Consider the following 23718-nt stretch of genomic DNA (forward strand, 5'->3'; position numbering starts at 1 on the left):
AGGCTGGAGTGCAGTGGCGCAGTCTTGGCTCACTGCAACTTCTGCTTCCCGGGTTCAAGCAATTCTCCTGCCTCAACCTCCCCAGTAGCTGGGATTATAGGCATGCACCACCACGCCCAGCTAATTTTGTATTTTTAGTAGAGATGGAGTTTCACCATGTTGGCCAGGCTGGTCTCAAACTCATGACCTCAAGTGATCCGCCCGCCTTAGCCTCTCAAACCGCTGGGATTACAGGCATAAGCCATGGCACCTGGCCAGATACCACTGAATTTTTCATCATATAGTTTTTTCTTTTCAGTAATGGGATCATATAACTTTTGAGACTGGCATAATTGCCTTTCAGATTGATCCAGGTTACTGAGTTATCAATAGTTCATTCCTTTTTATTTCTGAGTAGTGTTCTATTCTATAGCTGTATCGTAGTTTATCTATTGACCATTAAAGGAAATTTGGGTTGTTTCTAGTTGTGGCACTTAAGAATAGAGCTGCTAAGAACATTAGTATACAGGTTTTTATGTAAATGTAAGTTTTCATTTCTCTAGAATTTCATTAAATTATTAATTACATAATTATTTTTTACATATTTTATTCATTGGCTAATCTATGTGCCTAAAACAGTTCTTGGTATATAGTAGGAGCTCAATAAATTAGTGAATATGCTATGTTATTTTAAAATGAAGAGGGATAGTGAAATCAGAGTCACTCTGAACTCATTGAAGGTTCATGTCGCCAAACTCTAGATTGCAGTCTACTCAAATCCCAAATGGCCAGGAGACTTACGCTGAAAGACACCTGTAAGTTGAGAATGTAAAAGGCTTTTTACTTAAAGTAAAGCAATTCCTTCCTCATGTTTTTGTGGTCATCTATCAGGTTCCTGACTTAAGGGAAGAGCTTGGGATGAGGTTGAAGAGAATCTGTCTAAGAGAACACTTTAATAGTGATGTCAACATAATTCATTCCTATGCAAAATACACAGCCAGATCTTCCACCCTGAGAATAATCCAGGAACAAACTTGCTTGCAGAAGCAGGGGAAATAATGTTGTGTTACCAACTTAGTTTCACTTAAACTCATAGTAAAGATCACCAGTTGGAACATGAAAAAGGTAAGAGTTAGAGATAAAGAAGAACATAATGAGTGAAGATGTTTATAAAAGAAGTTGATCTGTTAATCCAGAAATGTGTGTTTGCAGCCATAGGCTGTGTCTGCCCTATGAAATAAAGTATCTTTTTAGATAAGGTTTTTTTTTTTTTTTTTTTTGAGACAGAGTTTTGCTCTTGTTGTCCAGCCTGGAGTACAATGGTGTGATCTTGGCTCACTGCAACCTCTGCCTCCTGGGTTCAAGCAGTTCTCCTGCCTCCACCTCCCAGGTAGCTGGGATTACAGGTGCCTGCCACCCCTCTTGGTTAATTTTTGTATTTTTAGTAGCGATGGGGTTTCGCCATCTTGGCCAGGCTGGTCTCCAACCCCTGACCTCAAGTGATCCACCTGCCTTGGCCTCCCAAAGTACTGGGATGACAGGCATGAGCCACTGCACCTGGCAGCGATCTAGATAAGCTTTAAAAAGCCAGGCTGGGCGCAGTGGCTCCTGCTTGTCATCCCAGCACTTTGGGAGACCCGGGTGGGGAGATCACTCGAGGTTGGGGGTTGGAGACCAGCCTGGCCAACATGGTGAAACCCCGTCTCTGCTTAAAAAAAAAAAAGAAAAGAAAAGAAAAAAAGCCACTCAACAGGCCAGGTGCAGTGGCTCACACCTGTAATCCCAGCACTTTGAGAGGCCAAGGGGGTTGGATCGTTTGAGCTCACCAATTAGAGACCCCCCTGAGCAATATGGCGAAAATCCTTCTCTACTAAAAATACAAAAATTAGCTGGGTATGGTGGTGTGCGCCTGTAGTCTTAGCCACTCAGTAGGCTGTGGTGGGAAGATGGTTTGAGCCCAGGAAGCGGAGGTTGCTGTGAACTGAGATCACACCACTTCACTTCAGCCTGGGTGATAGAGCCAGACCTTGTCAAAAAAAAAAAAAGCCACTTAATATCATTCAGTTTAAAACCAGATGCTGCCTCATGCCCCAAACTGGAACTCTTTGTAACCTTATGCATTAGAGCTTAGAATTCAGTAAGAATCAGTTAGATTTTGGATCCCATCCAGTGCATTATAGTTTTTGAAAGCACAATGAGATTTCATTTTACATATCTTTCATGTTTAAAGTTTGAGCAAGAGGCTGGGTGTGGTGGCTCATGCTTGTAATCCTAATGCTTTGGGAGGCTAAGGTGGGAGGCTTGCTTAAGGCCAGGAGTTTGAGACCAGCTTGGGCAACATAGTGAAACCTTGACTCTACAAAAAATTTAAAAATTAGCTAGATGTGGTGGTGTGTGTCTGTAGTTGCAGCTACTCAGGAGGCTGAGGCAGGATCACTCAAGCCCAAGAATTTGTGGTTACAGTGAGCTATGATTGTGCCACTGCACTCTAACTTGGAGGACAGAGTGAGACCCTGTCTCAAAAATAAAATTAAGATAGAGTTTGAACAAGGTTTCAGAATAAATTTTCTTCATTTCTTAAATAACTTGTTAAATTAAATACTATGGACTTACAAAAAATTTAAATATATAGAATGACATAAAGAAAAAAATGCAATCCTACACCTATATATAAGCACTACTGATATTTTGATTAAGATCCTTTCAGACATCTTTACAGGTACATGTGTACAGTGCATGTATGTGTTTTGTCACTCTAAAGAAGTGAAGGGATCACAGTAATGCTTTTGGGGTGGGAGGAAACCCTGCTTCACATTTAGTAAAAGGAATACATGAATGGCAGAAAGAAAATTAGCTTCAGCATCTAAACACTCAAAACAGTTTGTAAACATCTGTTTGATTAAATATTTTGAGGATTATCTTCAACTATTAGGAAAAACGAAATAATTCTGAAATACATTGTGGGTTCTGAGTTGAACTGAAAGCGCCATGTGGGGGTGTAAAGACTGCTTATCCAGCTAAATGTCCAGGTTAAGGCCTTAACACAGTACTGAAACAGAAGACTGTTAACTTTTTACCATTCCCAAACCTCAGGTAGATTAGAAACAGATGTCTATCCACAGCTCTTTAGCTATTATGGATGGCTAATTAGATGGGGGTATGGACTACATTGCTGTCAACTCAGATAATACTCATTACTCTTTTAACAAGGTAATACATAAATTGTATATGTATGTCTGTTTTTGTTTTAGGATGTATGTAGTAATCAGTTCAGTGATGCTACTGTGTGATTGAATGAACTTCTGAGTAGATCATTAAGGGTTCTTTTCTAACCACTATAATATTCAAGAGTAGTCATTTAGAATGTCTTTAATTTCCTCCAGTTGGTAGCCCAATAGTGTACTGCCTTAAATGTTCAAAAAGTATGCCTCTGCCATTTGCAGTATCTGGAAACCTTAGGAATTTCTGCCAAAGTTCTTCAAATTACGAAGCTGAAGTATGTATTGAAAGGCCTGAGTCAGTTGCTCAAGAGGTATACTGACTGCACTCCTGCGATTTTTCTAGGGTGAAAAAACCTCCTTGGTGATCCAAGGCAGCTGGCTTTTACTCTCTCTGCCCAGAAGCACATGTATTTTAACTATGCACAAAAAGCACAGAGATATACTACATCTAAATGCTAGCATTGGAATTGTTACATTTTCTATTATTATGTTTAATTTCAGCAGCTCTTTTAAAATAATATATAAGAAAATAACTTTAACTCTTCTACTGATTACCATTAAAAATTTTTTTTTTTGAGACGGAGTCTCGCTCTGTTGCCAGGGTGGAGTGCAGTGGTGTGATCTCAACTCAATGCAACCCCGCCTCCTGGGTTCAAGCAATTCTCCTACCTCAGGCTCCTAAGTACCTGGGACTACAGGTGTGCACCACCAAGCCCAGCTAATTTTTGTATTTTTAGTAGAGACGGGGTTTCACCATGTGGGCCAGGATGATCTCCATCTCTTGACCTCGTGATCCGCTCGTCTCGGCCTCCCAAAGTGCTGAGATTACAGACATAAGTCACCATGCCCGACCACCATTAAAATTTTTCAGCTCTTCTCTAACTTTCTAATTTAGGGAAGAAAAAAGAAAGATACCTACTGTATTCATTGAATGTTTAGTATGTGCCTGAAATTTTTATTTGCTTAGTGTTACTTCCATTTTATAGATGAGGACCTCAGAGCAGTTAAGTACAGTCACATAGCTTTGAGTAGTGAGCACAGTTAGGATTTGAACCAGGTCTTCTTTATTCCAAAGGAATCTCACCATGCTGTAGAATGAGCTATCAACTATTAGGCTATAAAAGACTATCATCAACCTTATTAAATAAAAAAAACCAAGGTGCAGCATGATAAGCATAATATACTACCATATGCATGATCAGATAGACATGCACGTATATGTGTTTATTTTTATACATGCTTAGCATATCAGATATCTCTTTGAATGGTTACCTCCAGGAATAGAGACAGAGTAGCTAGAAATTGGGATTTTTATTATAAAATTTTAACGCTTGAGTTTTGTTTTATGTGCATGTATTACCTATTCACAGGAGAAACTGTGTGCACCACTGTGCCCAGCCAGTTTGTCTAGTTTTTGAAACAAGAACACCATGCCTCAAGTGACAGTAATTGTAGTCATGACTGAAGTAAAGGAAGTATTTTATGAGTTTTAAAACTGAACTTAAAAAAGCTTTTTATCTGCTGAAACCTTGATTTTCATTTGGGGCTAAATTAATGGAAAAGAGTATTTTAAACAAGCAAAGGGGATCAGTTGAGTTGGCTTTGTGCTTATCAGATCATACCTTATCTTGAATATACTTTATTTTTGCGCTTGATTTTAAGAACTGTAATGACCTGTTTACGTAGCTGTCTCCCCTACAAAGCTGGGCATTCCTTGAGGGATGGTATCCATACCTCATCTGCCCTTGTATCTTTACTGGCTAGCCTATTTCCCGACACTTGGTAGATAGCTAATAAAAGTTGCCTTGAGTTGAATGGAAATAGAAATACTTAGCTTAGTATGGGGAGGAGAGAGAAGAGAAAAATCTATCTTCAGATAATTATAGAGTTCTCATGTAGGAGAGAGATTAAGTTTGTTCTGTATGGCTTCAGAAGACAGAGAACCGATGGGTAGAAGTATCAAGAAATTTCTAAAGGTTGAGTCATCTAGAGCCTAGATGGCTCTATCTTAGAAGGTACTGAATCTTTCTTTGTATCATGGGTTATACAAAAAAAGCAAAAAAGAAAAAAAAAGGAAGGTACTGAATCTATCTCCAGGGGATTCATGGCTCTTTAACTTACTTTCCGCCCCCCCAACTTTGTGTTTGTTTGTTTGTTTGTTTGTTATTGAGGCAGAGTCTCGCTCTGTCTCCCAGGCTGGAGTGCAGTGGCACGATCTCAGCTCACTGCAACCTCTGCCTCCTGAGTTCAAGTGATTCTCTTGCCTCAGCCTCCTGAGTATCTGGGACTACAGGTGCGTGCCACCATGCCCAGCTAATTTTTTGTGTTTTTGGTAGAGACAGGGATTTACCATGTTGACAAGGCTGATCTTGAACTCCTGACCTCAAGTGATTCACCCACCAGTACCTCCCAAAGTGCTGGCATTACAGGCATGAGCCATCCATGCCACCCACACCCAGCCATTTCCTCTACTTTGTTATAGATATAGCATGTATGTGAATACATTACTTATCATTTATTATAGGAAGCAAAATTACTAACCTCCTTCTTTGATTTTGTTGTTCATAGTCAAGTTCATCCGAGAAGTAACGCCATACATCAAGAAGCCATCATTAGTATCAGATCTGCCGTGGGAAGGTGCAGCTCCCCAGTCACCAAACTTTAGTGGCAGTGAGGACTCTGGTTCACCAAAACACCAGAACAGTACCAAGGACAGAAAGATCATCCCTCTCAAAATGTGTTTTGCTGCTAGAAACCTAAGCATGCCGGATCTGGAAAACAGGTGAGCTGTACCTAACAAGAACATCATACCTACAGCTTTACAAGCTTAAGGACATGTTCAATATTATATGACTCTGTTAACTAAATTATACAGAGGAAAACATCAGTCTGAGGTTAGAGATGCATTTTTGGGGTTCCATATTTTAAATTATTCCACATATATGTACATGTATATGTGTAGAAAAAATTTTGGGCAGACACACAAGAAACTTAGTGGGTTATCCCTAAGGCATGAAATAAGATTAAAGGGGAGAAAGAAAGAGGTGGCATCTTCTCTTTCTTTTATATATTTCTATAATGTTATTTTTTCACTATGAATATGAATTACTTTGTAATTGAAACAAAGTACTGCTAAAGAGTAATTTAAAAATATCTCCTTAGATGGAAATTCCTTATACTGTAGGTAGTATAGAGTTAGAGATCTGCATTATTGTTCTGGCTGAATCAACCAGCAGTGTGACTCTGGCAAGTTAGCGTCCCTTGACCTCAGTTTCCTCATTTGCAAAATGAGAAAATTAGAATGGATAATTTCTGATGTTCCCCCTAGTTCTCTAATCATATGCGTTCTGTAACGAATTACTTTGTCTTCATTAACTCAGTGAAGTGGCACTGGTAGACTGAATGTTAGGGTAGAGATAGCTATCTCTCCTACAAGGCTGAGCATTCTTTGAGGGATAGGATCCATGCCTCATTTCCCCTTGTATCTTTACTGGCTAGTCTAATTCCTGACACTTGGTAGGTAGCTAATAAAAGTCGATTGAGTTAAATGGAAATAGAAATACTTAGGTTAGTATGGAAATACTAAATATAGAAATAGAAATAGTGTAGAAATAGAAATACTTAGGTTAGTATGGAAATACTAAGTATAGAAATAGAAATAGTATGGAAATAGAAATACTTAGCTTAATTTTTTTTTTTTTTTTTGAGATAGAGTTTTGCTCTTGCTTGTGCCCAGGCTGGAGTGCAGTGGCGCGATCTCTGCTCACCACAACCTCCGCCTCCCAGGTTCAAGCGATTCTTCTGACTCAGCCTCCTGAGTAGCTGGAATTACAGGCATATGCCACCATGCTTGGCTAATTTTTTTTTTTTTTTTTTGTATTTTTGTATTTTTAGTAGAGACGGGGTTTCTGCATGTTGGTCAGACTGGTCTTGAACTCTTGACCTCAGGTGATCCACCTGCCTCAGCCTCCCAAAGTGCTGGGATTACAAGCGTGAGCCTCCATGCCCAGCCTAAAATAAGAAAAGTCTTAACTGACTATTATGTAAACACATTTTCAAAATTATATTGTGATATATTTGTATTGTTGGCTTTCTTTTAAAAGTTCAAGACATTGTAGAGATTTATTTGGGCTACATATAGATTTATTTCTGAAAGGTTGTGTGTATGTTGAATCATCTAAGTGCATCATAGCTTGATCTTTAAAGAAATTTTATATTCTTTTCATGAAGTAAGAATTTAATTTGCGCTGGGTGAGGGGCTCGGGCCTGTAATCCTAGCACTTTAGGAGGCTAAGACGGGTGAATCACTTGAGGTCAAGAGTGTGAGGCCAGCCTGTCTAACATGGTGAAACCCTGTCTCCACTAAAAATACAAAAATTACCCAGGTGTGGTAGCAGGCACCTGTAATCCTAGCTACTTGGGAGGCTGAGGCAGGAGAATCACTTGAACCTGGGAGGCAGAGGTTGCTGTGACCCAAGATGGTGCTACTGCGCTTCAGCCTGGGCAACAGAGCGAGACTACATCACACACAAAAAATAATAATAATAAATAAAAAGAAAATAAATAAATAAACAAATGAGACACATTTGAGCCAGACATGGTGGTGGCTCACACCTATCATCCCAACACTTTGGAAGTCTGAGGCAAGAGGATTGATGGAGGCCAGAAGTTTAAGACTAGCCTGGGCAGCATAACAAGACTATCTCCGCAAAAAAAAAAGGGGGAAAAGAGAGATAGATTTATATAGAGTCCTTGGTCTGTTAATCGTGGGATTTTTTTTTCTTTTAAGTTAGGGACATAGAGAATTAGATACAATAGAGAAACAGTGTGATAAAGAGCAAATTGCAACTACATTTGTCAACTAGCTGTCAGGCTGAGAAAACTACAGAGTCGATTTTATTATAAATCATTTCTTTTTGTTTGTTTGTTTGAGACAGGGTTTTACTTCTGTCTCCCAGGCTAGTAGAGTACAGTGGCATGGTCTGAGCTCACTGCAACCTCTGCCTCCCGGGCTCAACTAATTCTCCTGCCTCAGTCTTCCAAGTACCTGGAACAAAGGTACATGCCACTGTGCCCAGCTAATTTTTGTATTTTTTGTAGAGACGGGGTTTTGCCACATTGCCAAGAGTGGTCTCAAACTCCTGGGTTCAAGCAATCCACTCTTAAGTGTTGGGATTACAGGCGTGAGCCACCACGCCCAGCCATAAATCATTTCTGAGAATAGGTACCTATAGTGCTGCTCATGTAGCTGGGTACTGAAGAAAAGGCAAAACATTATAAAGTTTCTATAGAAACCTGGAGTTGTGGGAGTGGGGAAATAAGGAAGGAAGAAGATGATGTGACTTGGCTGTATTGCTAAAAGTTGTGCTATTTCATCATCCACTAAGGATTGAAGTCCAATAACCTTGGTCTTTGTTAAAACTTGGGGGCTGAATCCTCTTTGACATATTTATATGCTAAAGACATTTAGGTCAGGCGCATTGGCTCACGCCTGTAATCCCAGGACTTTGGGAGGCTAAGGCAGGCGGATCACCTGAGGTCAGGAGTTTGAGACCAGCCTGACCAACATGGTGAAACCCCGTCTCTACTAAAAATACAAAAAAAAAATAGCCAGACATGGTGAAGCATGCCTGTAATCTCAGCTACTCAGAAGGCTGAGGCATGAGAATAACTTGAACCCCGGGGGGCAGAGTTTGCAGTGAGCCAAGGTCACGCCATTGCCCTCCAGCCTAGGCAACAAGAGCAGAACTCCGTCTCAAACAAAAAAGACATTTGATGATGGTCACATGTGAAATAGATCTTCAGAACCAAATGGAGAAGGCAGTTTGGGGCTACAAGAGTTCTACTGTTATACCTTCCTTTTTAGTAAATGGTCAGTCTACTTGACCATAGCATACTATATAAGGAAAGGTCTTAGAAGATCCATGCTAGTTCTGAGATTCTCAGTCTTAATGCTGCAAAATAACTTGTTTCTAATTTTACTTAAGATATCAAAATTTGGCTGGGCACAGTGGCTCACACTTGTAATCCCAGCACTTTGGGAGGCCAAGGCAGCAGATCATTTGACATCAGGAGTTTGAGACCATCTGGCCAACGTGGTGAAACCCCGTCTCTACTAAAAATACAAAAATTATCCGGGTGTGGTGGGGCACACCTGTAATCCCAGCTACTCAGGAGGCTGAGATAGGAGAATCGCTTGAACCCTGGAGGCGGAGGTTGCAGTGAGCTGAGATTGTGCCACTGCACTCCAGCCTGGGCAACAGAGCAAAACTCTATCTCAAAGAAAAGAAAAAGGATAACAAAATTTGCAAATGATTTGCTTTTTGTAAAATATAAATTGGAAGAAATTCAAGGTTATTCCTATGATGATACCACTTTTACTTGCATTTGCTTGCCTTTTTACACATAAAGAAAAGCAGTAAGATTACAAGGAGTTGGCAAAAAATATGCATAACTTCAGCTATACTCGTGGGAATGTGAACATCTATGTGTCTTGGCAGAAAAAATGTACAAAACCATTGGCTAACTGGACCTCAGCTATGAGAGAAGATAGAAGTTAGGAAGATAGGCTTCATAGTTTTGGTCAAGCTTTTTGTTTTCCACAAGCCTTGCATTTCCCTTGTATAAAATAAGATTATAGGAGGATTAAATAAGACAATAATTGTAGAATCTCAAGTTATTATAGGCATTGTTAATGTTCTTGTGATATTAAATAAGTTCCTTAATTTCTCTCTCCCCCTGTTTTCTCTGTCTGTAGAATGGATATAATAATGTCTGCTCAACTCTACACTTTAGAACTACTTTGAGAATAAATAATATCTATAAAATAATCCGGGGCCAGGAGCAGTGGCTCATGCCTGTAATCCCAGCACTTTAGGGGACCAAGGTGGGCAGATCACTTGAGGCCAGGAGTTTGAGATCCTGTCCCTATGAAAAATAACAAAAAATTAGCCAGGCATGGTGGCACATACCTGTAATCCCAGCTACTCAGGAGGCTGAGGCAGGAGAATTGCCCGAACCCAGGAGGCGGAGGTTGCGGTGAGCTGAGATCGCGCCATTGCACTCCAGCCTGGGTAACAAGAGCGAAACTCCATCTCAAAAAAAAAACTGCCAGGCTGGGCTCAGTGGCTCTTGTCTGTAATCCTAGCACTTTGGGATGTTGAGGCGGGTGGATCACCTGAGGTCAGGAGTTTGAGACCAGCCTGGCCAACATAGTGAAACCCCGTCTCTACTAAAACTAAAAAAATAAAGAAACCATCAGACTTTCTTCTTTCTTCCAAAGTAATTATGCCATTTTATGTTTCCACCAATATATGAGAGTTTTCATTGCTCCACATTCTCACCAACATTGATGGTGTCAGTCTTTTTTTTGAGATGAAGTTTTGTTCTGTCACCAAGCTGGAGTTCAGTGGTGCGATCTCGGCTCACTGCAACCTCTGCCTCCCAAGTTAAAGCGATTCTTCTGCCTCAGCTTCCTGAGTAGCTGGGACTACAGGCATGTGCCACCATGGCTGGCTAATTTTTTGTATTTTTCATAGAGGTGGGGTTTCACCATGTTAGCCAGGATGGTCTCAATCTCCTGATTTTGTGATCCACCCACCTCGGCCTCCTAAAGTGCTGGGATTACAGGTGTGAGCCACTGCTCCCAGCCTGTCAGTCTCTTTAATATTTGCCTTTCTGGTGGGTGTGTGGTGGAATCTTTTTGTGGCTTATCCTTCATTCTTAACTAAAGCCTTCACTTTCCAAACCAGAAATGTGTTTGATATTAGAGGGAAATATCCTTTTTTTCTGCTTTACTACTTTGAGTTGGTTCCATAGAGCTGAGAAAAAGTTTTAATGATCAGAAAGAGCTAAGTACAGGGGAAGAGGAAGTTTACTTAACTTCCTCTACCTTGAGTTTTCAAGACCTCACTTGATGCATCTGGTAATTATTATTTATTTATTTTTTTATTTATTTGTTTATTTATTTGAGATGGAGTCTTGCTCTGTCGCCAGGCTGGAGTGCAGTGGCGAGATCTCGGCTCACTGCAACCTTCACCCCCCACCCCAGGTTCAAGTGATTCTCCTGCCTCAGCCTCCCGAGTATCTGGGACAACAGGCAGGCACCAGCATGCCCAGCTAAATTTTTTGCAGTTTTAATGGAGACAGGGTTTCACCAAGTTGGCTAGGATGGTCTCAATCTCTTGACCTCGTGATCTGCCCGTCTCAACCTCCCAAAGTGGTGGGATTACAGGCGTGAGCCACTGCTCCTGGCCGAATCTGTTAATCATAAGCATTTCATTCTGGAAAGCAAACAATAAATAATGATGAAGTCCAGGGAGAGAACATGAGCCCCTTCCTTAGTAATCAGTGTTGTGGGCAGTGTGAACTTTAGGAAGAAAAAGGTGTTCTTAAACACTCCTTTTCAGAAATGTAAATTCATGTTCTTTGCATTGGTTCACAGTGCCTCAGTCATCTTCACATTGGCTATTTTCCATGTACAAGGTAAATCTTGGCTTTATAATGTGTAAAATTATATGATTATTCCTAAGTTTAACACATAAGTTATATCAAAGACTTTGCTAAACCGGAGAAATAAAGTAAGCTGGACTTACAGAATCCTGCGTACCTAAACGTTGATTTGATTCATCTGATCAAAATGTTAATTGCATTTCTGAGGAAATCCTCAGGGGTTTGACAAGAGGCCAAAACTTTACACATTATAACTGTCTCCTCTTCTCCTTTGTGGGGCCAAATGATTACTGGCAGACTGCCTCCATATTTTTATTAGCAAAGTTTTCGTTGGAATTTTCTTTTAAAATAGCAGTAGGCTTTACGAATTACTTTGTTCCCTTTGTCAGTTTTAATGGTTTCTTCAAAGATCTTCTAGGTTTGGATCCTAGACTCATCAGTCTTATTTTGGAGTTTGTTTTCTGTTTCTTCTAATTTGATTTTCCCATTTCACAATCCCTTTTCTAGAAAAATCACAGGATTTTTCTTTTCATTAAAAAACGGATGAACTGTCAGTGGGAAATAACTTACTGTCTATTCTCATCTTTTTTCAGCCCAGTGGTCCTAGTATCTACTTGTGTTTAACAAGGCTTAGTTTGATTTTATAACAGATTTATTTTCCATTCTTCTAGTTATTAATAACTAGGATCTCTGACATCAGGATTTTCAGAACATAGACTGTGTCAAGGGAGAAATGTCTGAGAGATTGTCCTAGGAATTGTATGATGTGTAAAGACTTTCAGAAGGTGAACATTCTGTGCCTCGAAAAGGATGAACTGATTCCTATCTTTAGTGCTAAGTAGGTCAGTAGGAGGAGTAAAGGAAATTTCTGGTCAAGGTTTTGCGGCTGAACATCTAGCATATGCTTAAAAGATGTTATACTGCTTACGGTGCCAAAGCAACTAGATGGAAATAAATAGTCCCTCTAGAAAATAGCCTGATATATGATCTGAACTAAGAACATCATTACCCCCACAACCCAGTTTGGTGGAATGAGAGTGATTCTGAATCTTTTGCTAGAATGAAGGTGGGGCAGTCACTGGCCACTGGGTGTGGGGAATGCTGACAAGGTTTCGGCCAGCCTCTTTATACCATGCAGAGTAAAGCTGCATACTTTACTGTCACTTCCTGAGGTAACTGGTACCACTACTTTCTGGTCTCTAGGGATTCTCCAACATGGATTGGATGGGATGTTAACTCTCCACTTTTCTTAAGTCGACTTTTTCTTAAGTCATTTAACTCCTCTATCTGTTTACTAGCTTCCAAACTTTTGTTGTAGTCACTCCTCTCCTGTTCTCTTTGGATTTGTAATATTATACTTAAAAAAAAGAAATTCTCCTTTGCATTGGAACCAAACAAAACAATCCCCTTTACATTTCATGGTGACTTCTTACATACAACCCCAAAAGCACAATCCATAAAGAAAAATTGACAAGCTGAACATCTTTAAAATTTAAAACTTAAGCTCTGCAAAAGACACTTAAGAGAATGAAAAGACAAGCCACACATTGGGAAAGCAATCTTTACAAAGTACATATCCAATAAAGGACTGGTATCCCAAATGTACAAAGGAGCTAAGCACGGTGGCTCATGCCTGTAATCCTAGCACTTCAGGAGGCCAAGGCAGGAGGGTCACTTGAGCCCAGGAGTTCAAGATCAGCCTGGAAACACAGTGAAACCTCATCTCTACACAACATTTTTTTTAAAAAAAGTAGTTGGGAGCTGGGTGCGGTGGTTCACACCTGTAATCCCAGCACTTTGGGAGGCCGAGGTGGGCAGATCACAAGGTCAGCAGTTTGAGACCAGCCTGACCAATATGGTGAAACCCTGTCTCTACTAAAAATATAAAAATTAGCCAGGTGTGGTGGTACGCGCCTGTAGTCTCAGCTACTCGGGAGGCTGAGGCAGAAGAATCACTTGAACTCAGGAGGCAGAGGTTGCACTAAGTTGAGATCACACCACTGCACTTCAGCCTGAGTGACAGAGCAAGATTCTGTCTCAAAAAAAAAAAGTAGTTAGGTGTGGTGGTGTATACTTGTAGTCCCAGCTAACTGGGAGGCTGAGGTGGGAGGATCACTCAAGTCCTGTGTGGTCGAGGCTGCAATGGGCTCTTAGGATAGAAGAATTCCTGCCCAGTAATCTGTCAATCTGTGTCCCTACTGATGACTTCTGTGTAGTTTCTCATTCTTCTTGGGTTCAATTAAATCTCACCAGGCCATTTTTCTCTTTATTGTAATTCATCTCACATCCTACCATAAAATTTTATTGTTACTTACTTACTTATTTATTTATTGAGGTGGGGTCTCACTTGGTCAGCTGGCTGAGGTTGCAGTGAGCCAAGATTGTGCCACTGCACTCTAGCCTGGGTGACAGAGTGAGACACCATCTCAAAAAAAAAAAAAGTTGCTGGGCACGGTGGCTCACATCTGTAATCCCAGCACTTTGGGAGGCTGAGGCGGGCAGATCACCTGAGGTTCAGAGTTCGAGACCAGCCTGACCAATATGGTGAAACCCTGTCTCTTTTAAAAAAAAAAAAAAAGTTACCAATTAATATCCAGACTTAACCTGCTATTAAAGGCCCTCTAAATTCTGGAACGAAGCTACCTCTCACTATATTTAGCTATAGGATAGGAAATCAAATGAAGACCTCATCAGAACTGTATCTAAATCAAAAGCAAATAGCTTAAAAGATTTGCTTTTGGTAAAGCAAATCTTTTTGGTATCTAAAGATTTTCCTCTGAGTAATACAAGTTTTCAAATATGGACTTTTCTTAAGCATTTTGGCTATTTACAACTCTTATTTTATGCCTCATATTTTCTAGAACTTTTGTCCTATTTTGCTGTTACTGTAGGATTTTGACAGCATATAAAAGATGGATAGACTGGTAGGTAGGCCTGGAAGTAGCTAGATGATCTGTTTTTCTTTCATCACTCTATCGCTAATACCAATAACACAATATTTGGCATATAGTAGGTGCTCAATAGATGTTTATTTAAGAAAGGATAGACCAACTAGAATTCAAATGAAAATGATTATTTGCAATACAAAATATGATAGAGTATTTAGAATTTTTGTTTGTTTTGGTTTGGTTTTTTTATTTGAGTATTTGGAATTATAAAGGGTTTAGAAACTGTGACAAAAGAGCTTCAAAGCAGAAATGCTAGTGTACATGTAAATTGCTTATCTTTTTGACAAGTGGCATAGAATCTGATGATAATGCTTTAAGGCAGCAAAAACTGTCTTCAGAAAATAATGTAAAGAAAACTCACTGGCAGTTAGTCAATTTGTAGCCTACCATGAAAAACCTCCTAATGGCTGGTTTTTTTTTTCATTGTAAAAGATATGTGCTCACAGCAGAGTATATATGTTAGTCATTTATTTATTTGACTTTTAAAATTCATCTTCACAATAACTTTGATTAAAACACAAAACAATATTCAGTAGATTGCTTTATAAAGAATTTGTTTAATGTATATTTAAAATACTTTAGCTATTTTCTAAAGGTTACTTTGGAAATATAGATAGTTCTTGGTGAGCATTAACTAATGCAGAACAGTATAGTGTTGAGCTCTTAACTATTTTTCTACCATAACTTATTGAATGATAAATCATATAAAATTATCCAAGCACAGTTTCAAATTTTCATAAAGAGTAATAATCTTCTGTTATTTTCTTTATCTTTTTTTTTTTTCTTTTTTTAGACAGAGTCTTGCTCTGTCATCCAAGCTGGAGTGCAGTGGTGTTATCTTGGCTCACTGCAACCTCCACCTCTGGGTTCAAGTGATTCTCCTGCCTCAGCCTCCTGAGTAGCTGGGATTACAGGCATGTAATCCCACGCCCAGCTAATTTTTGTATTTTTAGTTGAGATGGGGTTTCGCCATGTTGGCCAGACTGGTCTCAAACTCCTGTCTTCAGGTGATCCGCCTAACTCGGCTTCCCAAAGTGCTGGGATTACAGGTGTGAGCCACCCTGCCTGGGTGCTAATTTTCTGTTTATTTATTTCACATAATGTAAATTTCAGTGTATCATTTGGCAGTAGGTATTTTTAACCTGTCACTACTTTATACTAGAATTTCCTCAATGTTTAAAAGAATATCAGTTCCTTCTTTACAGTGTGCCTGTGTGGTTCGGCAAGCATGCTTTTCATTTCTTAGACATAGAAATTAAGGCAAAGTAACCTACTATATCCCTAATCGTAGCTTATTACATTAACACTGAAACAACAGATCCAGCAGTTGGTCTTTCTTTTTAAAATTTTTTCTCAGGTTCAGTAACTAGCCCAAGTTGGTCTTTCTGAATTTTTTTTTTTTGAGACGGAGTCTCGCTCTGTTGCCCAGGCTAGAGTGCAGTGGCGCGATCTCTGGGATTACACGTGCACGCCACCATGCCCAGCTAATTTTTTTATATTTTTAGTAGAGATGGGGTTTCACCACATTAGCCAGGCTGGTCTCAAACTCCTGACCTCAGGCAATTCGCCTGCCTTAGCCTCCCAAAGTGCTGGGATTACAGGCGTGAGCCACCGTGCCTGGCCAAGAAAGTATCTTTATTTGAATATACAAATTTATTTGAAGAATGCAAAATTAATATAGATTTGCAGTTATGTAGTTTAAACCTGGCAGGTTTGGTGACTTGTGTCCTAGCTCACTTTTTGTTTTTTCTTTTTCCACACAGATTGATAGAGCTACATTCTCCTGATAGCAGGAATACGTTGATCCTACGCTGCAAAGATACAGCCACAGCACACTCCTGGTTCGTAGCTATCCACACCAACATAATGGCTCTCCTCCCACAGGTATTGGCTGAACTCAACGCCATGCTTGGGGCAACCAGTGCAGCAGGAGGCAGTAAAGAGGTCAAGCATATTGCCTGGCTGGCAGAACAGGTAGGCTGCAAGGCAGGGCAGAGTCTCATCTGGTTCCTGTTCAGAGCCAGGATGGTTCCTCATTTTGTGTATTTGTAATATTTATCATGCAGTTAGGTCCTGGATATCTAGCTTGGAGATCTTTTGTTTTGCAGTCTTTTGTTTCATCTCCCTTTTTCTGTTTCTACCTTTTGACTATTTGTTGCTAATTATCAACTCAACCAGAAGTAGCTGACATGGTAATCATTGTCATATAGTAACTAAAAAGAAGTTCTTATTACCATCTCTATCCTTAGTGACAGAGGATAATTTTCATGATTTTAGATCAGGGTCTGCTAACTTTTTCTGTAAAGGACAAGATAGCATCACAACTACTTGACTCTGCTGTTATAGCAAGACAGTAGTCATTGGCAATAGGAAAATGAATGGGTGTGGCTGTGTTTCAGTAAAACTTTATTTACAAAAACAGGTAAACTGGTGGTTGACTGGATGTGGCCCCAGGGTCATAGTTTCTCAACCCTTGTTATAGTCTACTGGAAGAGCTTCTAGGGACAGCAGGCTGTGGTTAATTCCCCTTCTCTGGGAAAAGTATAAAATATACAAAATATTTTACAAGCCATTAGACAGAGGTACAGTTGTCTTCCATAACTGAAAAGTGAAAAAAAGAGAAACAAGAAAGCCCGAGTAGATGTTGAGTGAAAGGAAAAGAAGAACTTGAAAACCCAAGTTGGCCGGGTGCAGTGGCTCGTGTGTGTAATCCCAGCACTTTGGGAGGCGGAGGCAGGCGGATCACAAGGTCGAGAGATCGAGACCATACTGGCCAACATGGTGAAACCCCATCTCTACTAAAAAATACAAAAAAATTAGCTGGGCATGGTGGCATGCGCCTGTAGTCCCAGCTACTCGGGAGGCTGAGGCAGGAGAATTGCTTGAACCCAGGAGGCAGAGATTGCAGTGAGCCAAGATTGCGCCACTGCATTCCAGCCTAGCGACAGAGCAAGACTCCGTCTAAAAAAAAAAAAGAAAACCCAAGTTATTTTAGATCCCAGGTTTGACAAAAGGAGAGGAAAAGTGTGTGCAAAGGGGAAGGGAGTGGACTAAATAACTGCTCCCAAATACAGCAGAATCAGCATAGGAAGGATTTTGTTCTTTCATTTTTAATTTCTTTTTTTAAATATAGTTTCCCATTGGTTCCCGCCTTCTACCGCAACACAGTTCTGATTTTTTTTTTTTAAGTTGAGGTTGATGTCATTTATTTGGAGAGGATATTGTGCCCAACAAAGTTCTGATTCGGTTGGTCTGTGGTGGTGCCTGATGTCTTGTTTGGTACCAAGTAATTGTGGTAATTGAGGGGCCAATTTTGGTCACCAGCAAGAGTAATTTTTTTTTTGTTTTTTTGCTACCTCTCAACTTTTTATGAACATTTCAAATAAAATTATAATAAATGAGAATGTAATATTAATACAGTGATCACTTCTATGAAGTATAATTAGAGTAACTAATAGAATAAATGAATGAAAGTCATTAAGTTCTTATGACTGAAAATTTTAACATTTTAGTTGTGTTTATCATTGTTTCTATATTTTGTATGCAGTCGAAAAACTGAATTGAATAGTAATTGTTCTATGATTTTGGCATTGTTCAAAATCCTCATTTTTTTTTTTTTTTAATCCTCATGATTTTAAAAAGGTAACACATTCATATGGTTGAAAAATCAGACAAAAAGTTAATGGTTGTGAAAAGTCTTGCCCTCATTCCTGTTACCCATCCACCTGGGATACCCTTTGCCCTGGAAAGGTAACAACTCTTATTACTTTCTATTTAATCTTTTGAGAGTTTCTTTTTTCTTTTCCTTTTCTTTTTTTTTTTGAGACAGAGTCTTGCTCTGTCTCCAGTCTGGAATGCAGTGGCGTGATTTCGGCTCACTGCAAACTCCGGCTCACTGCAAACTCCACCTCCTGGGTTCAAGTGATTCTCCTGCCTCAGCCTCCAGAGTAGCTGGGACTACAGGCATATGCCACCACACCCAGCTAATTTTTGTGGTTTTTTTTTTTTTTTTTTTTGAGACCGAGTTTCGGCTCACCGCAACCTCCGCCCACTGGGTTCAGGCAATTCTCCTGCCTCAGCCTCCTGAGTAGCTGGGATTACAGGCATGTACCACTGTGACCAGCTAATTTTTTGTATTTTTAGTAGAGATGGGGTTTCATCATGTTGGCAAAGGATGGTCTCAATCTCTTGGCCTTGTGATCCACCCACCTTGGCCTCCCAAAGTGCTGGGATTACAGGCTTGAGCCACCACGCCCTGCCTTGAAAGTTTCTTTATGCACATAAAAAGAAAATATGAGGCAGAGTATGGTGGGTCATACCTGTAAAACCAACGCTTTGGGATGCTAAGGTGAGAGGATTGCTTGAGGCCAGGAGTTTGAGACCAACCTGGGCAACATGGTGAAACCCCATCTCTACAAAAAATTTTAAAGAAGTAGCTGGGTGTGGTAGCATGCACCTGTGTCCGGTAGCATGCACCTGTGTCCTTTCACACATGCACTATCCAAGTTCTTTGGCTCCTGTGTCCAGGTAGATCGGATAAGGATATCAACATTATTTGCATATATTTGGTTCTTAACTTTCTGAGTTTCTAACAGTAAATAGTAAAACTTCAGTTAGTAAGGGATTTATCCAAAAGTTCACATCAGTTCCTAAGTTTGGATGGTGAGAGTTCAGAGGATAGGGGATTCCTTTTTTTTTTTGGAGATTGAGTCTTGCTCTGTCGCCTAGGCTAGAGTGCAGTGGTGCAATCTCAGCTCACTGCAACTTCTGCCTCCCGGGTTCAAGCAATTCTCCTGCCTCAGCCTCCCGAGTAGCTGGGATTAAAGTCACACGCCACCACACCTGGCTAATTTTTGTATTTTTATTAGAGATGGGGGTTTTACCATGTTGGACAAGCTGGTCTTAAACTCCTGACCTCAAGAGATCCGCCTGCCTCGGCCTCCCAAAGTACTGGAGTTATAAGCATGAACCACTATGCCCAGCCCAATACTCAGTAATTTTTTTCTTGTGTACATGCATACACACAAAAAACAAGCAAACAAGTCCCTAGTTATAAAATATTGTCCAAGTAGCCAGTTGTGGTGTTTCATGCCTCCCAGCATTTTGAGAGACTGAGCCAGGAAGATCATGTGAGTCCAGGAGTTCGAGACCAGCCTGGGCAACATAGCAAGACCCTGAAACCCCGTCTCTACTAAAAATACAAAAATAAGCGAAGTGTGGTGGCGGGCACCTCTAATCCCAGCTACTCGGTAGGCTGAGGCAGAGAATTGCTTAAACCTGGGAAGCAGAGGTTGCGGGGAGTAGAGATTGCGCCACTGCACTCTAGCCTGGGCAACAGAACAAGACTCCATCTCAAAAAAAAAAAAAAAAATTTCTACCACTGCACTAATTCAAAGTGCTGCTTTTTTTCTTTTCTTTTTTTTTTTTTTTTTCCAGACAGAGTTTTGCTCTTTTGTCCAGGCTGGAGTGAAGTGGTATAATCTTGGCCCACTGCAGCCTCTGCCCCACCCTGCTCCTCTGGGTTCAAGCAGTGGTCCTGCCTCAGCCTCTTAAGCTGAGATTACAGGCGTCCACCACCATGCCCCGCTAATTTTCGTATGTTTTATAGAGACAGTGTTTCACCATGTTGGCCTGGCTGGTCTCGAACTCCTGACTGGCCTTTAATGTATTTTGAAATACACATTTTTTTTTTTTTTTTTTGAGATGAGGTCTCACTTTGTCACCCAGCTGGAGTGTAGTGGTGCAGTCTCAGCTCATTTCAACCTCTGCCTCGAGTTCAAGAGACTTTCCTGCCTCAGCCTCCCGAGTAGCTGGGATTACAGGCACACGCCACCACGCCCAGCTAATTTTTGGATTTTTAGTAGAGATGGGGTTTCACCATGTTGGCCAGGCTGGTGTCAAATTCCTCACCTCAGGTGGTCCGCCCACCTCAGCCTTCCAAAGTGCTGGGATTACAGGCATGAGCTACCGTGCCCGGCCTTTAATGTATTTTGAAATATAGTTTTTTTTTTGAGATGAAGTCTCACTCTGTTGCCCAGGCTGGAGTGTAGTGGTGCAGTTTCGGCTCATTTCAACCTCGGCCTCCCAAGTTCAAGCAATTCTCCTGCCTCAGCTTCCCAGGTAGCTGGGATTACAGGCACATGTCACCATGCTCAGCTAATTTTTGTATTTTTAGTAGAGATTGGGTTTCACCATGTTGGCCAGGCTGGCGTCAAATTCCTGACCTCAGGTGATCTGCACACCTCAGCCTTCCAAAGTGCTGGGATTACAGGTATGAGCTACTAGCCCAGCCAATATATTATCATTAACTATAGTCACCACACTATGCAAAAGATTACCAGAATTTATTCATCCTGTTTAATTGAAACTTTGTACAATTTGACCAAAATCTCCACTTTCCCCATCTATCCCTTACCCCAGCCTCTGGGACCATCATTCTACTCTTTACATTTTTTTTTTCTTTTTTTTTTTTTTTGAGACAGGGTCTCATTCTTTCACTTGGGCTGGAATGCAGTGGTATAATCATGGCTCACTGCAGTCTCAACCTCCTGGGCTCAAGCAGTATTCCCACTTCAGCCTCCTGAATCGCTAAGACTACAGGCACGCACCATCACACCATTTTATTTTAAAATTATTTTTAAAATAAATGTTTTAATTTTTTTTTTTTTTTTTTTTTTTTTTTTTTTTTTTGAGATGGAATCTCACACTGTCACCTGGACAGGAATTCAGTGGCACAATCTCAGTTCACTGCAACCTTTGCCTTTCAGGTTCAAGCAATTCTCCTGCTTCAGCCTCCCAAGTATCTGGAATTATAGACACCCACCACCACACCCAACTAATTTTTTCTATTTTTAGTAGAGACAGGGTTTTACCATGTTGGCCAGGCTGGTCTTGAGCTCCTGACTTCGTGATTCACCCACCCTGGCTTCCCAAAGTGCTGGGATTACAGGCATGAGCCACCGTGCCTGGCCAATATTTTAAGATTTTTAAATTATTTTTGTAGAGATATGGTCTCACTGTGTTGCCCAGGCTGGTCTTGAACTCCTGGGCTTAAGAGCTCTTCCTGCCTTAGCCTCTCAAAGTTCTGGGATACAGGCTTGAGCCACTGTGCCTAGCCTGGGTATATTCTTTTTTTTTTTTTTTGAGACAGAGTTTCACTCTTGTTGCCCAGGCTAGAGTGCAATGGCACAATCTTGGCTTACTGCAACCTCTGCCTCCTGGGTTCAAGCAAGTCTCATGCCTCAGCCTCCCAAGTAGCTGGGATTACAAGCGTGTGCCACCATGCCTGGCTAATCTTGTATTTTTAGAAGAGACAGGGTTTCATCATGTTGGTCAGGCTGGTCTTGAACTGTTGTGATTTACCTCAAGTGATTTACCTCCTCGTCTACCCAAAGTGCTGAGATTACAGGCATGAGCCACCACGCCCGGCCCGGTATATTCTTTTTTTTTAATATGGAACACTTCACAAATTTGCATGTCATCTTTGCACAGGGCCATGCTAATCTTCTCTGTATCGTTCCAATTTTAGTATATGTGCTGCCGAAGCGAGTACTCGGTATATTCTTAAAAGGAAATTTTTTTGAGTCCACCAAATGAAGGACATGTATTATCTATTAAATTAATTTTTTAAAGTATTTGAGTAGTTTTTTTTAACTTTGTATGCCAAGGCTTTTTCATTTTAGTGATATTTACATAATAAATATAATTTTAATCACTTAAGTTCTTCCTCATCACTGAAATATGTGCTTTTCTTTATCCTTAGACATCTTGAATTATCTGATGTTGAGGGACCTCCTGAAATGGATTTTATTTTTTTCTTACTCAGTTTTGGCTCACTGGAATGCTATGGCCTGATTAAGGCTGTCAAAAGCAGAATTCTCCCTTTAATTTTTACTTGCTTCTACTTCAGTTTCTTCTACTGGTTCAGGAACTTTCTTTTGTTCTTTCTTCTTTGGAGGCTCACGTTCTCCGAGCATATTTTTCAGACAGGCATAACTTAGTTGTTCATTTTTCTCACAAACATAACACTTAGATTCATGAAAGTAGTCCTGCCTTTGGGTGAACTCAGCTACTCTTCTGTTGTCAATAGTGATCCTTGCTTTTATCGCTTTACCAAGTAACTTGTTTATTGCCCTGATACTGTTTTGTGCAAAGTCTTTTATCCAAAAATAAAATAAATGCAACCTCTTTACTCTTCCTGGTATCTTTATATTTCATTATAGTAATCTTTACAACTTTGCCACGCTTGGAAAATATCCAATATAAGTTATTAATTGTCAGGGAACAGGCAAATTGGATACATGCTCTGTGCTTTTACTTGGAGCCAACTCGCCACTCATATCTTCAGGTGGGGCAGACCCAGGAGACCAGAAGAGCGAGAGCCCTCGGCTTAGCTGGGGCTTAAAAAAAAGAAAAGCCAAAGGCTGGGTACGGGGTACAGTAGCTCACGCCTGTAATCCCAGCTTTTGGGAGGAATACTTGAGCCCAGGAATTGAAAACAAGCCTGGGTAACAAAGTGAGACCCCATCTTTTTTTTTTAAACCCCAAACCACATTGAATGGGGTGAGATCCCATCTCTACAAAAATTTAAAACTTAGGTAGAGGTGATGGTGGGCACCTGTGGTCCCTGATGTTTGGGAGACTGAGGTGGGAGAATCACTTGATCCCAGGAGATTGAGGCTACAGCCATGAGCCTGCAGTGAGTGTTCATGCTACTGCTCTTTTTTTGTTTGTTTGTTTTTTGAGATGGAATCTTGCTCTGTAGCCCAGGCTGGAGTGCAGTGGCATGATCTTGGCTCACTGCAACCTCCGCCTCCCGGGTTCAAGCAGTTCCCCTACCTTAGCCTCTCAAGTAGCTGGGATTACAGGCACGAGCCACCATGCCTAGCTAACTTTTGTATTTTTTAGTAGAGACGGGTTTTCACTATGTTAGCCAGTCTGGTCTTGAACTCCTGACCTTGTGATTCACCCACCTCAGCCTCCCAAAGTGGTGGGATTACAGGCGTGAGCCACCTCGCCTGGCTCATGCTACTGCTCTTTAGCCTGTGGAACAGAGTAAGACGCTGTCTCAAATAAATAAATAAATAAATAAATAAATAAATAAATAAATAAATAATTGA

At 40.6% G+C, this 23718-nt stretch overlaps 1 protein-coding gene, 1 non-coding gene and 1 pseudogene across 2 annotated transcripts in view; 1 reads left to right on the plus strand and 2 right to left on the minus strand.

The window, feature by feature from the left end:
• Positions 1 to 23718, plus strand: part of SNTB2 (syntrophin beta 2) — a 125857-nt gene that overhangs the window by 54190 nt on the left and 47949 nt on the right. The window contains exons 2-3 of the mRNA XM_021672549.2: positions 5769 to 5982; positions 16363 to 16573. Coding sequence (XP_021528224.1) covers positions 5769 to 5982; positions 16363 to 16573 — 425 coding nt within the window. The remainder of the gene's footprint in view (positions 1 to 5768; positions 5983 to 16362; positions 16574 to 23718) is intronic.
• On the minus strand, positions 22046 to 22151 carry LOC135277354 (U6 spliceosomal RNA). The gene has a single exon (XR_010344968.1). It is a non-coding gene; the product is annotated as a U6 spliceosomal RNA (small nuclear RNA).
• On the minus strand, positions 22311 to 22938 carry LOC105706769 (zinc finger CCHC-type and RNA-binding motif-containing protein 1-like; annotated as a pseudogene).

This window comes from Aotus nancymaae, unplaced genomic scaffold (genome assembly GCF_030222135.1).
Source record: "Aotus nancymaae isolate 86718 unplaced genomic scaffold, 86718_ANA_hifiasm-v0.15.2.pri h1tg000030l, whole genome shotgun sequence".
In the NCBI taxonomy this organism is placed as follows: domain Eukaryota; kingdom Metazoa; phylum Chordata; class Mammalia; order Primates; family Aotidae; genus Aotus; species Aotus nancymaae.